Source organism: Balaenoptera physalus, assembly GCF_965194825.1.
Source record: "Balaenoptera physalus genome assembly, chromosome: 14".
Taxonomy (NCBI): Eukaryota; Metazoa; Chordata; class Mammalia; order Artiodactyla; family Balaenopteridae; genus Balaenoptera; species Balaenoptera physalus.
In genome coordinates, this window is record NC_138893.1 from 39,297,261 (window position 1) to 39,311,101 (window position 13,841).

The 13,841-nt window shown below is 46.0% G+C and overlaps 1 protein-coding gene across 17 annotated transcripts in view; it reads left to right on the forward strand.

The window, feature by feature from the left end:
- Positions 1-13,841, forward strand: part of NRAP (nebulin related anchoring protein) — a 69,798-nt gene that overhangs the window by 33,086 nt on the left and 22,871 nt on the right. For 13 of the 17 annotated variants that reach the window (XM_082423262.1, XM_082423255.1, XM_082423264.1 and 10 more), the window contains 9 exons: positions 2,148-2,246; positions 3,323-3,427; positions 4,575-4,682; positions 6,319-6,630; positions 7,754-7,858; positions 9,962-10,060; positions 11,698-11,802; positions 12,529-12,636; positions 13,156-13,269. In XM_082423262.1, coding sequence (XP_082279388.1) covers positions 2,148-2,246; positions 3,323-3,427; positions 4,575-4,682; positions 6,319-6,630; positions 7,754-7,858; positions 9,962-10,060; positions 11,698-11,802; positions 12,529-12,636; positions 13,156-13,269 — 1,155 coding nt within the window. The remainder of the gene's footprint in view (positions 1-2,147; positions 2,247-3,322; positions 3,428-4,574; positions 4,683-6,318; positions 6,631-7,753; positions 7,859-9,961; positions 10,061-11,697; positions 11,803-12,528; positions 12,637-13,155; positions 13,270-13,841) is intronic. The other 4 variants (XM_082423257.1, XM_082423253.1, XM_082423256.1 and 1 more) reach the window with 2 other exon arrangements.

Genomic DNA, 13,841 nt, shown 5'->3' on the forward strand with positions numbered 1-13,841 from the left:
TGTGGTATACAATTAGTCACGTAGGAAACATGTTTGTTGTGTAAGAAGTGTGTGATTCCTTCTGAATCAGAGAATCTGGTGTTTGGAGGTCAGCATTCTCATTGTGCGTGTGCCTTAAACTCACTGCAGACTTCAGGCAAGTCACTCAACCCTTCCGATCCTCTTTCTCTTATAAAAATGAGAAAGTTGGAAAGGATACTCTACAAAGTCCCTGTGGCTCCAAGCCTGTGCTTCTCTTTATACCGTGTAGAGCTGGCATTGGCAACAGGCAGAGGAGGACTTTTGAAGGACATTTCATTTGGAAATGGGACTATTTCGGGAGCTCTGTTTGGGATCTCCAAAGGGGTTTCTTATTTCGGTGCCAGGAAGGCTGAGCTGGCATTTCTCTTTCATATGGTAATAATAGTGATGATAACAGCTGCCATTTATGGACTGATACTAATTATGTAACCACTGCTATCATTCATGGATGACTTTGAGTGTATTACATACATATTGTTCATTTATTGCTCACATTTATTATTGCTATGTGACTAGACACTAGTAGTATTCTATTAATATCCCCATTTTACATTTGCGAAAGGTGAGAGACAAAATCACATTTCAGTAAGTGGCAGAGCTGGGATCTGTACCCAGTATTTTGGTCCAATGCCCCAGCTCCGGACTATTAAACAAAATTGAATCCCCAAAGCACGTTTTGTAATTTATTCTCATTTTTCAACTGTACTCATCCTTCTCTCAGATACAGACACATTGAAAGTTAGAGTGCATAAATAAGGAGGGTTCTCATTACTTAACTTCTGTGAGACCAACTGAAATCCAGGTGGAGCAAGCCGAACCCCGTTTGACTTGGATGGGGTGCAGTAAGGGGACCTTCTGCCTTAGGAATGCCCGTTCCTGTCTCACTTCCTGTACTGACTAATTTTCAAGCTCCTCAAGGGGCAAGAAGGTATCATTTCCTTTGCCTTTTTCATATCCCTGCTCTGCCCTGGGCAGGGTGGGTTCTTGGCTCCTCCCTACACACTTATGATTTGACCAATGCAGAGGCTGGGATGCCATGGAAGGGGCAACGTGACTTCCTTCAATTACGTAGTGAAGGAGTTTTCCCATTCAACACACTGGAATGAGAAAGAAAAAGTACAAGTCTCTTTGGAATTTTTTTTCTAGATTTTTTTTTTCCCGAAGGGAGGAAATTTTGGAGTTTTCCATATTCCAATCCCTATTTTGGGTTCGACTGGCATCGACAACCCTCTTGCTGACAGCACTGGGGGCTCTGCTCATCTCTGATCTCCCCACCACGTGAAGCTTTTGCTTCCATAAACCATTCTCAGCAGCTTCCTTTCCCATCAACTTTGGCAACTCCAATGGAAAAGCCAGAGGAACCAACCTCCGGAAAGGACAAGAAGTCCCCGTGGGGGGACAGAATTAGCACATTCGAAGTTGCATTGTGGCCGTGAGATGGCAACATGATGAAGACAAGCCCAGTGATCTGGAACACGGAGAGCTGGGAGGGCAAATCCCACCTTGCCACCCACCTTCTGAATGTGACTCTTGGCGTTGTCCTTCGTTAGAGCTGCTACTTCCTGGATCATCCTGATGGCACCGTGAATAACAGTGATGGCGAGCTTAGTGAACACTTACTCTGCCCAAGGACTCCACTCGTGGGAAGTGTGGCATTGAAGCCTCCACACCACCCTCAGTGAAGCAGCTTCTATTGTTTTCCACATTGTACAGTCCAAGCCCGAGGGGCTCAGGTGATCCAGTGATGTGCCCAAGGCCGTGAAGCCGAAAATAGGTAGAGGGGAGATTTGGACCTTGGGATTCATGGTTGTAAAGTCCAAGTTCCCTCCACCTCGCTCTCCTATGTCAGATCTAGGTTTATAAAATGGATCCATCCCAGGGCTCATGGTAACATACAGGGTTCACTGAAGGGAAAATTCAAGTCCCCATTCAGTAGTAGCAACTAAAACAAGCTCACCAGGGCTGGAAGTCTCAGGTCTGCATGGTCCTCTTTAAGCTATAGGACCAGCTGGAGCATCCCCCCTGGGGAAATGCTTGGGTCACAGAAGGTATGCGTGTGTGTGCCTGTGTGTGATGGTGGGACAGCCCGACCCTAATGCTATGGGGTTCCTTTTCTTTGGAAACAGAAAAACTACAGGCAGAGGGTGGACGAGCTGAAGTTTACCAGCGTGGCCGACAGTGCCCAGATGAAGCACGCCAAGACGAGCCAGGAGCTGCAGAGCGGGGTGAGTCCCAGGCTGCCCTCTCTCCACCGGGCTGCTGTGTCGTGGGCCTGGGAACCTCTGGGGACAACAGCAGGTGCTGCCCATGCACGATCCAGGGACCGAAGAGCCTTTCCTTTAAATAGGCCGGACCCGGCCTTCTATGGGCTTCCAGGCCTCCCTGCCTCACCCACTACACTTCTCCTCTGGTTGTTAAGGACAGATGTCAACTGACATTATTCCTTTTCAGCTTTCAGTCTTTCCTAGTTCCTTCTTTCTTTCTCCTTCTTTTCTCTCTTCTCAAAGACTCCATAATTCTGGAGCCAGGAGAGAGGAGGATAACATTTGCTTGCGGGATGTGTGCATTTCATGCCCACTTGAGCTCAAATGTGGAAGGTGGGACAACGAAACACCACATATGCTATTTACATGTTAGTGGTCAACAGCCGAACAGGTGTAGTTGCTACCATCTGGCCAGGACGTTCCTACCTTTCCTTCCTAAAGGTCCAGGTACACCTGCCAGAAAGCATGCAATCAACATAATTCAGAATCAGCAGAAAGCCACTGCATTGAAACTCAAGCTGGGGAGTGGGAGAGGGCGGAAGAGATAAAGAGCGGGAGGGACATGGTTTCCATAGAGAAGATGTGCCCTCATGTTGCCTTTTGGGTTACTGTTCACTCTCCAGGTGTCAGTACCTGTGGAAACATTAGGTCTGGTTATGGGGTGCAGGTGACAGGGGATGCTTCTTATTTTTCCCACCTGGGGAGCCCTCAGGTGGGTTATTTTTTGTGGCCATGGACACTGTGGATGGGAACAGCTTGGGGAAGTCGACGCCTCCTCAAGGGAAAGGTGTGAGCGCGAAAACCGTAGAGGGGTTCTCAGGTTGGCCCCCTGGCTACATTCTCCTCCCCGCTCCTCACTGCTGCTGCTTCTTCCTGCATCACCTCTCCTGCTTTAAGCCTCGTTTCCTGCACGCTGCCAGCAGCATCTGGTCTGGGTGGCCTGGTGACGGACTTTCCATGTAAGACACAGAGAGCTGAGCAGCCAACCACCCTCCTCCCTTGCCTCCTGCTCCTGACCCGGTGCTCTCTCCCAACAGGTGGCCTACAAGGCAGGGCACGAGCAGTCTGTCCATCAGTACAGCATCAGCAAAGACGAGCCTCTCTTCCTACAAGCCCAAGCCAACGCTGCCAATCTCAGTGAGGTACAGCCAGAGGGAGTGAGCAGCCCAGGGCTCTGCTTCCCTGCATGTAGGCGCCTGGTCCACAAAACCCACCGGCCGTGTTGGTGTGTCTGTGTCACTTGAGGCTGCATACATCTGGTCATTGTAAACAGCTCGTGAGCAGTATTTTAGGGGGAGGGAAGGCCAGCCTTTGGTAGGAATGAGCTGGTGAGAGATTTGAACCACTGACTATATGATGGGGTAGGAGGAAGTGGTTATTCCGGGACTGGAGTTAAAACAGCGTAAGAGGGGAGTAAATAAGAGCTCAGACGTTAGCTTCAAACTGCCTGGGTTTGATCCTTGTTTCTAACACTTACTAGGTGTGCAACCTTAACCAATTTCTTTGCTCTCGGTTGTCCCGTTGGTAAATGAGGGCACTCCTAGTCCCCTCCACATTAGGTTGCCTTGAGGCTTCAACGAGCTGATATATGGAAAACACTCAGAGGAGTGTTCACAGGGCAGTTATTCCTCAGACGCGAAAGCTTGCACAGTTCCAACTCTCCTTCTCTGTCTTCTAAGGAGGGGCCTTTCTTGGCTCTTCTGCTTGGCTCCCAGGTCTTTAGGGCCCTGATCCGAGGAATGGGTAGAGGGGAGAATTAGAAGGAGCAACAGAAGCTAAACTGATTCACATGCAGAAATGGAGGGAGCCTTCCAGAAGAAAGAACTTGAAATCTGGAGGTGGGGGGCAGGACAGAAAATGGGAGGAGCAAAGAAAAGACGCACATGGACTAGGGGCTGGGCTTGGAAAGAAAAGGGGTGCAGCTGGAGCAGCTGCTGGGCTGGTGGGGTGTGTGGACAGAGATGGAGAACGGAATTTTCAGAAATGCTGCTGTGTGTTGTGCAATGTTATTCCACCCGTGACAAGTCATTAAGACTTCCATGAAGACGCCTAGTATTTTCCAAGTCTTCTGGAGTTCAATTTCTGCCTCTTTTGGCCGAAGCCCTATGTGGCAAGAGGCCTTAAGGCAGGAACAAGAAGGCCTGGTTGTACTCAAGTTACAGGTTTCTCTGGCTCTCAGGGTTTCTATGGAAGGATGTAATAGGTGTTTCCCTCTTGGAGAGGTCATTAAAGAGTCTAACTGAAGCCCTCTCACATGAGGATGATCTCTTTTCTCCTGAATCCCCTTAGAAACTGTATAAGAGCAGCTGGGAAAAGCAGAAGGCGAAAGGGTTTGAGCTGCGTCTTGACTCCTTGGCCTTCCTGGCAGCCAAAGCCAAGAGGGACCTGGCCAGTGAGGTAAGCCAGTCCCCAACTCGTACTCGACACCACGAATCCTGACATTTACATCTGGGAGAGTCTGAAAGTGTCCTGGCAGGTTTTTATAGTCTCTCTGAGCCTCAGGGTTCTAATGTGTAAAATGGAGATAAATATGACCACCTTGCAGTGAGATAATCGTGTAACTGTCTAGCACACTGCCTGCTGCACACTGGTTTTTGTTAAGTCGTAACTGTTATTATGAGCGGTAGTAGTGTGAGTGGTAATCCAAATCACTCATTTTACAGATAAACTGATGCCCAGAGACATTCCATGACTTTCTAAGGTTGTAGAGGCCTGCTGATGGTTAAGAGTACAGGCTCTGGTGTCGGATAGACTTGGGATAAAATCCCAACTCCATCACCTACTAGTTTGTGATTTGGGGCAGGTTGTTTAACCTTTCAAAATCTCAGTTAACTCATGGGTAAATTGGTAATTGCAAAATGGTTATGAGGAAATGAAATGAATTGATGTATGTTAAGCGTTCTGTAGTCCAGTGCTGTCTGTTATGAGTCTGATGTGAGATAAGGAGCCTAGGACAGAATGTAAGTCAAACTCTGCTTCCCTCATCGAGAAAGTCTTGCTTCCAAAAAAACCCCCAATATATATACATGTATATATATTCTGTATCTATTGTGTATATATATATATATATATATATATAGTACATATATATACAGAAAATATATCCGTAAATGTATATAGATATCAGCTGAGCTAAACCATGGCTTGGCAATGTGGTTGATTTCCGTTATGACACAAGCCCCTTATCTTATCAACTGGTAACATTTTACAGACCAGCACTTGTCTTCAGATGCACTTTGAGTGACACAGATTTATACCACGCCTGGCTCATTGTAAGTGTTCAATAAATTGTGGCAGATATTGACACCGTTGTTCTTGCTGGCAGATTTGAGAGTAGAGCCCAAGTCTCCTGATGGCCACGGTAACGATGATGTTGAAATGATGCCACACACCAGTATTCTGTTACAGTTTTCAAAGCATTTCTATATTTATTCTTTTTTTGGATCCTCATTACTTTTTGCCTAGTGCTTTTTCAAGCCAATGTGCTCCCTTTTGCTCCCCGTAACTGCTAAATATTTATATGTACCTCAGTTGTCTTTGAGCTTCTTTCTGAAACGGCAGTTGTATTTTAGATATTCTGTGTCTTTTTCATTTTGTGATAACTTTCTATTTATAATATTCTCACTGTTACCAAAAAAGATTATAAAGTGGCTTTCATGAAAGCAACAGGCCACTTAAAAATAAACCCAGAAAGAGTAATCTCAAATAATATAGAGACAAGATAGAATTTCACCAGGAAATTGAAAAGACTGTTCTATAGCTGAACTTTCAGTTTAGCTCTGAGCTTTCTGGCAGTCCAGGTGTAAAAGGAAATAAGAGCAGTCCAGGTGTAAAAGGAAATAATGAGTAGTAATAATTTTTTTCACTGTTTGATCAAAGGAAGTACATCAGTTGTTCTAAGGAGGCAAGCTTTTTATGACACTAATCCTGATAGGATTCTGCTCTATGGCTTTGTTTTAACTTTCTTGCATGGCTTGATACTTAATTCCTTTAGGAGATGCTAATGTACCCCTGCTCTCTTCCTCTCATTTAGGTGAAGTACAAGGAGAATTATGAAAAGTCCAGAGGGAAACTCATTGGCGCTAAGGGTGCCCAGGGGGATTCGCAAATGAGCCACTCGCTGCAAATGTCCAAGCTGCAGAGTGACCTGGAGTACAAGAAGGGATTCGAGGACACCAAATCCCAGTGCCACGTCCCCCTGGACATGATCCACCTCGTGCACGCCCGCCAGGCTCAGCACTTAGCCACAGACATAGGCTACAAGACGGCATCGCATCACTTTACAGCTTTGCCCACAGACATGAAGGTGGAATGGGCGAAGAAGGCTTACGGTTTACAGAGTGATGTAAGCTCTGTGTGTGCGTTTATGTGTGTGTGTGCTGGTGTTGGTGCCAGGGTTTTCCCAAACCCTTCAGGACATCGTTTATTCTCTGAGATACCTGTTTCTGGATCCCTAAGTGGAAACATTTTAGCTTCCTAGTGCTTTAACTTTTACTCAGACTATGCCCATTTTAGATTCTATACTACCAAAGAAAATATACAGCTACTCCTTTCTTCTTGGAATTCTGATGTACATACGTTTTCCGTATTTCTGTTTCTTGCAGGGCGGTGGCGACGGTGGGGCGGGAGGCATGTATTTGTGACCTTCTTAACTGTGGCCTGCTCTGGGAGAGCATCCCTGGCACTCACTCTAACGTTGGTAGTCCCATTTTTAGAAAGGGCACCTTGCTAATCGTCAACAACCCTGTCCCCTTTCTCGTTATATTCTTTCATCTTCGGTTGACTCTTGCAAGAGAAAGTGGGTGAACTGAACAGGCAGGTCAGTTGCAACCAGACTGGCACACGTGGGCGTGGGGTGGAGGCAGCACAGACACACCCTTTCAGGTAGAGCTCTTTCAGGATCGAGAGGTGATACGCTAGTTTTAGAGACGTGTCCATTTAAATGGCTTTCCCTTAAAAGTACTCCTTCAATGGCAAGGAGAAAAATGAGAAAGACCCCCCGCCCCGCACCGAGCTTCCTAAGAAGGAATTGGCACCGTGGGAAGCCTCGAATGTCTTGTGATATTCCCTCAAATAGCTCCCCACCTGGGTTCTGTTGTGAATTCTCATTTTCTTCTCCCCTGCATGTCATTTTAAACAAGAAACCAGGGAAAGCAGACAATGAGGACGGGCTCCTTCCGGAGGTCTACGTGGCCTGTAATGAGAGATGCGGCTGATTTGGCTCCACCCCCAATAGTGTCGGGCGGGGCCCAAGCCGCCGTCAGCAGGTCGGCTCCAATTAAGCGGGAAATTAATTTACATTTTGGAGCCCTACCTGTGACTGTGCAGAAATAGATAAGACAAAAGTGGCATCTAATTTGACTCAGCTGGCACCAAGGCGACATTGGGGAGCTGTTAACAGCCCTTTAAATGTCCGCACACCAACAATGGCCTGCCTTTTTTTTTTTCTTTCCTTTCTCCTTTGTCAGAACCAATACAGGGCAGATGTGAAGTGGATGAAAGGCACGGGCTGGGTCGCCACCGGGTCATTAAATGTGGAGCAGGCGAAGAAGGCAGGAGAACTCATTAGCGAGGTGAGATTCCCTGACAGCGTGCAGCAGGCCTGGCTGCATTAGGCGTGCGGCATTTCTGTATAAAATTAAAATAATTTCCACTCAAAAGGCAAAGAAAAAGGCAAAGCTACATGAAAGGCCTCAAAACCCAGACTAAGGCTGGTAATTAGAGGGAAACCACATACCAAACACACCCCAGTAGGGGCCCAGAGAGCCCTGGCAAAAACAAAGTGGGTGACAAATGATATTATGAATAATAATGACAATCAAACAGAGCTCAATTGCTACCCACCAACTTACCTTTTTAATGAAGCAACACGGGACAGATGATAAAAAGATACATTTATTGCACCTAGAAAGCCCTTTTGTGACTTAACGCACATTTTCTCCCTCTTTCTTTCCGCAGCAGGCAGTGTAAACAGTTTTTGAATATTCATGTGGTGTCGAACATGTGACACGGTTCTGGTTCTCTTTTGTTGGAGGGTCTCACTTCTATTTGAATCTCACTCCTGTCTACTTGCAGCCACCCTCGCTGGACCCGAAGGCTTATGAAAGGAGCCCTTTCCTCGCATTTTAGGGCAGTATCCTTGAGCAGATCTTTTAAAGATTAGATCAGGGTCTCTCAACCTTGGCCCTGTGGACATTTTGATAATTCTGCGCCGTGGGGCTGTCCTGGGCCTTGGAGGATGTTTGGCAGCGTCCCTGGCCTCTACGCACTAGATGCTAATGGTACCGTTTCCCATTATACACATCACTTAGACTTCGAGATGATTCCTTCGTGCATCGAAGTCTGGCATCCAGGGGATCTTTTTGGAACCATTTTTCCCACGGTGGTCTGAATCTTCTACCACATTTTGCAAACTTATTCAACAGATTTGCTTATCTTCCGTGTTTTATACTAGTCCTCAAACTTCAGGAAGGCAAGACATCTTTCAGCAACTTTTCCCAACCATCTCATTCCAGTTTGGCACATTTCCAGTTTAGTGTCAAATTGGATTGGCCTCTAAATTTTCAGACAGAATGCCAGGCACCGTGAAAGAGCCACAAATGCACACACACCTGTCATTTAAAGCAGGAGTTAGCAAACCTTTTTTTGTAAAGGACCTGATGGTAAATATTTTTCGTTTTGTGGGCCACACTGCTTCTGTTGTAACTGCTCACCTCTACCATTGTAGCATGATGCAGCCATAGACGATACGTAAATGAACGAGCACGACTGTGTTCTAATAAAACTTTATTTACAAAAACAACTGATGGGTCAAATTCAGCTGGATATTGAACTGTCTTCTTAAGACAACCCAGTATACAAATATCTAACCCAATAAATAAGGAAGTGTTTCTAAAATAATTGTTTGATTGGAGAAAAGATATACTTCATAATTCCATTAAGATAGCAACTGTTTTCAGTCTACTGGAACTGTAGTTTAATTAAAAAAAAAACAACAGGAATGAATTGAAGCATAATTTTCAGAATACTTCAAAATTGGGTATCTAGGACTTTGTTAGCATTTGAATTTCTTGTAATTTTTTTTTTGTTTTTCTCAGTGTCTTTCAAACTGTACGATGACTCCTTTCAATAATAGCACCCTTTTTCTTATAACATTTATAGAATTATTGTGTATGTTAACTGAACCGGTTTCTAAAGTGATTAGATAATGTACAGTCACTGACTTAAATGCAAGGGTTTTGACTCTGGTAATCTCTGCCCAATTCTTTTGTGGAGGGAAAATAGAAAGCTTCAACTGATAAATGTAACTGTGAGTGTTCTTTCTTGCTTGGGAGACCCGAACTAAAATATGTAAACAACTGCAAAACAGTATTTGAAGGCTATATAAAAAAATCCTTTACTAAGTGTGTATCCTCTAGTATTTTACTGGTATAACCTAATTTTGAGATGTTTTCTTCTCACCAGGTAGAAATACTTTAATGTTAATTGACATGAGGTTATTCTTAAATTGAAACAAATATTAACCTGAAGGCACCTAGGATATAAAGATGGAGGAAGCCGAATAATAATTATGTTCACAAATTCACTCTAATCTCAAGCAACCTATGATTTTCTCTTTCAAATGGCATGAAAGAACAGCACAAAATTCACAGCTTTGATCTTTTTCTGCTCAACAGAAGAAGTACCGTCAGCATCCAGATGCTTTGAAGTTTACCAGTATTAAAGACACTCCGGAGATGGTCCAGGCCAGAATTAGTTACACCCAAGCAGTGGATGTAAGCGATAATGTATATACATTATGACTCTAAGAGTGGGCTCTTCTTTCAACCCTGCGATTGAAGCCGAGGGGTTCTTGGCTTGCTCCTTCTGTTGTTCTAAGGATGAAGGAGCTTCTTATCCTTTGCTGAGGCTCACCTTAGTGGCGGTGCTTCCTCATCAGGATGTAGACGGGGTGTTACCGCTGCTCTTAGGATGCCAAGGAAGGCTCCACCACCCCACAGCCCCATGCTTTCACTTCTTCCCATTTGCATGTCTCCAGGATTTGTCTGTGGTCGAGGTCTTTTCCCCTCTCCTTTTGTTTTGAAGCATTGTTTTCAGAAATGGGACTTCTGGGCGAAATTCTTGGCAATTATAACACCTAGGAATTAGAATGCTTAGGGCTTCTTGGGACGCACGGCAGCAATTCTTGCTTTTCGAATTCTCCCAAAGACTTTGAAAAGGATTTGGGTCTGGTTTATGTACATTAGACTAACTTTCAAGCCGTTTCCCATATTCCCTTTGTAAAGTGAAGCCAAGATCTGGCCTTTTGCCCTCTCAGCGCAGGGTTCCTTGTAAACTAGACGGAATGGTGAGGTCCTCTAAAAATTCATGCTAAGACATGGATTAGCCCTGGTCGGCTGATTCTACTGAGAGGGCCCCCAGGTCATTGCGCAGGGTGGACATGCCTTTCAGATATCTTCAGACCATTTAAGTTGCCATGAGGGAGATTGACAAAACTTGGTGGGGAGGGGTTTCAAAATGTCTCCCTTGCTTCCCAGTTGAACAAATTATTCCTGTTGTGCCTTATTCGACAGGCATTCTGAGATGGCTTGAGTGCCTGTCAGAATATGCTATGGGATGATTTACAAACTTATGGGTTTAGAAATGTATAATTTCTTGACAATCACCCCTTCAGAAGCAAATTTAATTCTGAGAAACATAGATGGTCAAACAAGAACTTTTGTATGGAAAAAAAAAAAAAAAAAGCTGCTTTTTTCCTTATCCTAACCAACTCTAGGGGGCACTGCTGTGATACGTAGAAACTTGGACACATCTAATAAGATTTGGGATGGAAAAGCCCGGTTTAGAAACTTTCTCTGGTGGCAGATGCCAACTCCATGTGTCACTGCTAACTACTAGAATTATCATAAGCCCAGATAAGAGTTCTAGATGAATAGCGCCCCAGACCCACCCAGGAAACGTTTATTAGCACAAGACTCCTTGAGATGGCGGGAGGGGAGGAGGGTAGAAGTAGGTCCAGGGAAAATCTCGCCTGTGGAAGGGCCATTTTCTCTTGTGCCTTCTGAATTTTGATGTCCTCTCCTACCTTATAGTTAATAACGAAATTACTAGATGTTAACCAGCCATCATTTTCTCATTTGACACCCATCTCAGCAGTATGCTACAAGTGGAGTATTAACTGAGAGGAAAGTTTCAGCCTGTCATGTTCTGGGCTGGGAGCTAGAACTCCGGAGGGAATGAAGTACATGTCACCTCGCTTAGCCGTGCAAGCCAGGGAGAGGCAGGGCGCCCAACATCTCGTCTCTATGGGGAGGTGGCAGCTGCAGTGCCCTTGTCTCCTGGAGTGTAACTTGGCTGATGGCTGTATGGGGGAGGCTTCTGGGTTTAATGCAAAACCTCTCTGCATCCACAGAGGTTATACAGGGAACAAGGAGAGAACATAAAGCATCATTACACACAGACAGCGGATCTCCCTGAAGTCCTGCTGGCCAAGCTGAATGCCATGAATATCAGCGAGGTGAGGCTGATGGAGGGGGGGCTGGTTTTAATTACTGGAGGTCCAGGGACCTGCACAGTTGTACTGCATCCCATGCTCAGAAGCGTCCTGTTCTTCCACACTTGGTTTAATGGTCTGCTGTCACCATGTTGAAATTTGTTAAGATTCCTGAACAAAGGGCCCTATGTTTTCCTTTGCATTGGGCCCTGCAAATTATGTAGCTGGTCCTGCAGAAGAGTCAAGCTCATTGATAAGGATGAGACTAGGAATACTTCCTTAGTGCAAAGGACATTTGTACTGAGGGGCTGGAATATGGGAGCATCAGAATATAGGTGAAGACATCCAGCCAAAGAGAGACTTGGGAGACTTTACTCTTCCCTTCCATCATCCCTATCAGCACCCGCTTTCCTCTTCTTCAGTAGAGACAGTCGTTCCTCTTTATTCTCCATCAAGAGCTGTGCACACGCAGCCTCATGCCTCCTTCTTCCCATCAACTGCTGCTCAGAGCGATCTGGTTCTGACTCCAAAGCTCTTGCTTTTTAAATCCCACTCCCCACCCCCGTGGCTCTCCCCTCCAAGGGTGGACATAAGGCAGGATCCAACTCTTTGTTGGTTTTTGCTAAGCCACAGTGATCTCTCACTGGGGGAAAAAACTCCACGAGAAACCAGATTCTCGTTTTGATAATGGGAGTTCAGGAAGCCACCAGGTCACAGGAGGGTCTTTATTGGTGCACATCTTCTCGACAGACACGCTACAAGGAATCCTGGAGCAAACTTCGAGACGGTGGCTATAAACTGAGATTGGATGCCATTCCGTTCCAGGCAGCAAAGGCTTCTGGTGAAATCATAAGTGATGTAAGCCTCCACCTCCATTCCTAGGACAATGTTTAATACTCACCAATTTTTATTCCCTTTGCCCCTAACCCCTGCCTTCTTTTGCCTGTGGATAATATCCTCTGCTCTCCCAACTGACTGTGAGAAAGAACATGCCTTACAACAACAGCAAAAATCCCCCAGCCAGGGTACAAAGCTGATGCTGGACTGTAAATATGGACCCCTGGCAGATGAAATTCACCCTCCACCAAGCGCTTGCCTAAAGCAAGTCCACGTGAAGAGACTGTTAACAATGTACCCACCTTCCTCCGGTGTGGGCGGCCCAAGCGCTCTCATGTCCTGCCATTTCATATCCCAGCCCTTTAGTCATTGGGAGGCTTGCATATGAAAGAATAGGCCTTTTGACGACTCCCGCGCCTTTTCTTTTAACTCACCCAGTTACTGTCAAAAGAACAAAACATTTTCACCCAATACCCACCTCTTCCATTCCGTGTCCCTTGTCCCCGAGCTGTTACTCTCTCCCGCTCTCTTTCCCTTTAGTACAAATACAAAGAGGCATTTGAGAAAATGAAAGGGCAGATGCTCGGCTCCCGGAGCTTGGAAGGTGATATCAGCCTCGCGCATTCAGCGTACGCGAGCTCTCTGCAGAGCCAAGTAAGTGGGAGAGAACGCAGTGGAGCTGGGGGCCCCCCACCTAATGACGTGCAGCCGACAGACATCCTGTGTCCTTCCGGTTGAGGGTATTGGCTCTGTCCTAGCTAGGTAGGTGGCGTGGTCAGGTCCCTTGGCCCCTCTGGGCTTCAGGTTCTTCCTCAGTCAAGTGAGGGATAGGACTAGTTGACCCCTTAGCTCCCTTCCAGGCTGTACATTCTAGGATTTTGACCAGTGGCCACACATGGGGGCCTGTGGGCTGGATTTGCACTGCAGAGGCGTTCTGTTGGGTCTGCAGAGCGAATTAATTGCAAACCTTGCAAAACGGAAAACTTCACATAAAAGTTTTAGACTTCTGTGCAGAAGCCAGACCTGGATTCCTCAAGGCTCCTGTTGAAGTTGATTGCTGAGAGCCCCGTTTCGAAGGGATCTGTACCCTCCTAGTCATGCAGCCAACCCCTCCTCCCCCCCTTCCTCCTTCACTCATTTATGCTGCCTGTCTGGCCTCTGGTGGCATCTGAGTTTGTACCCCTTGATTTGATCCCCTGGATGCTGGCACATGCGTGTATACAGTA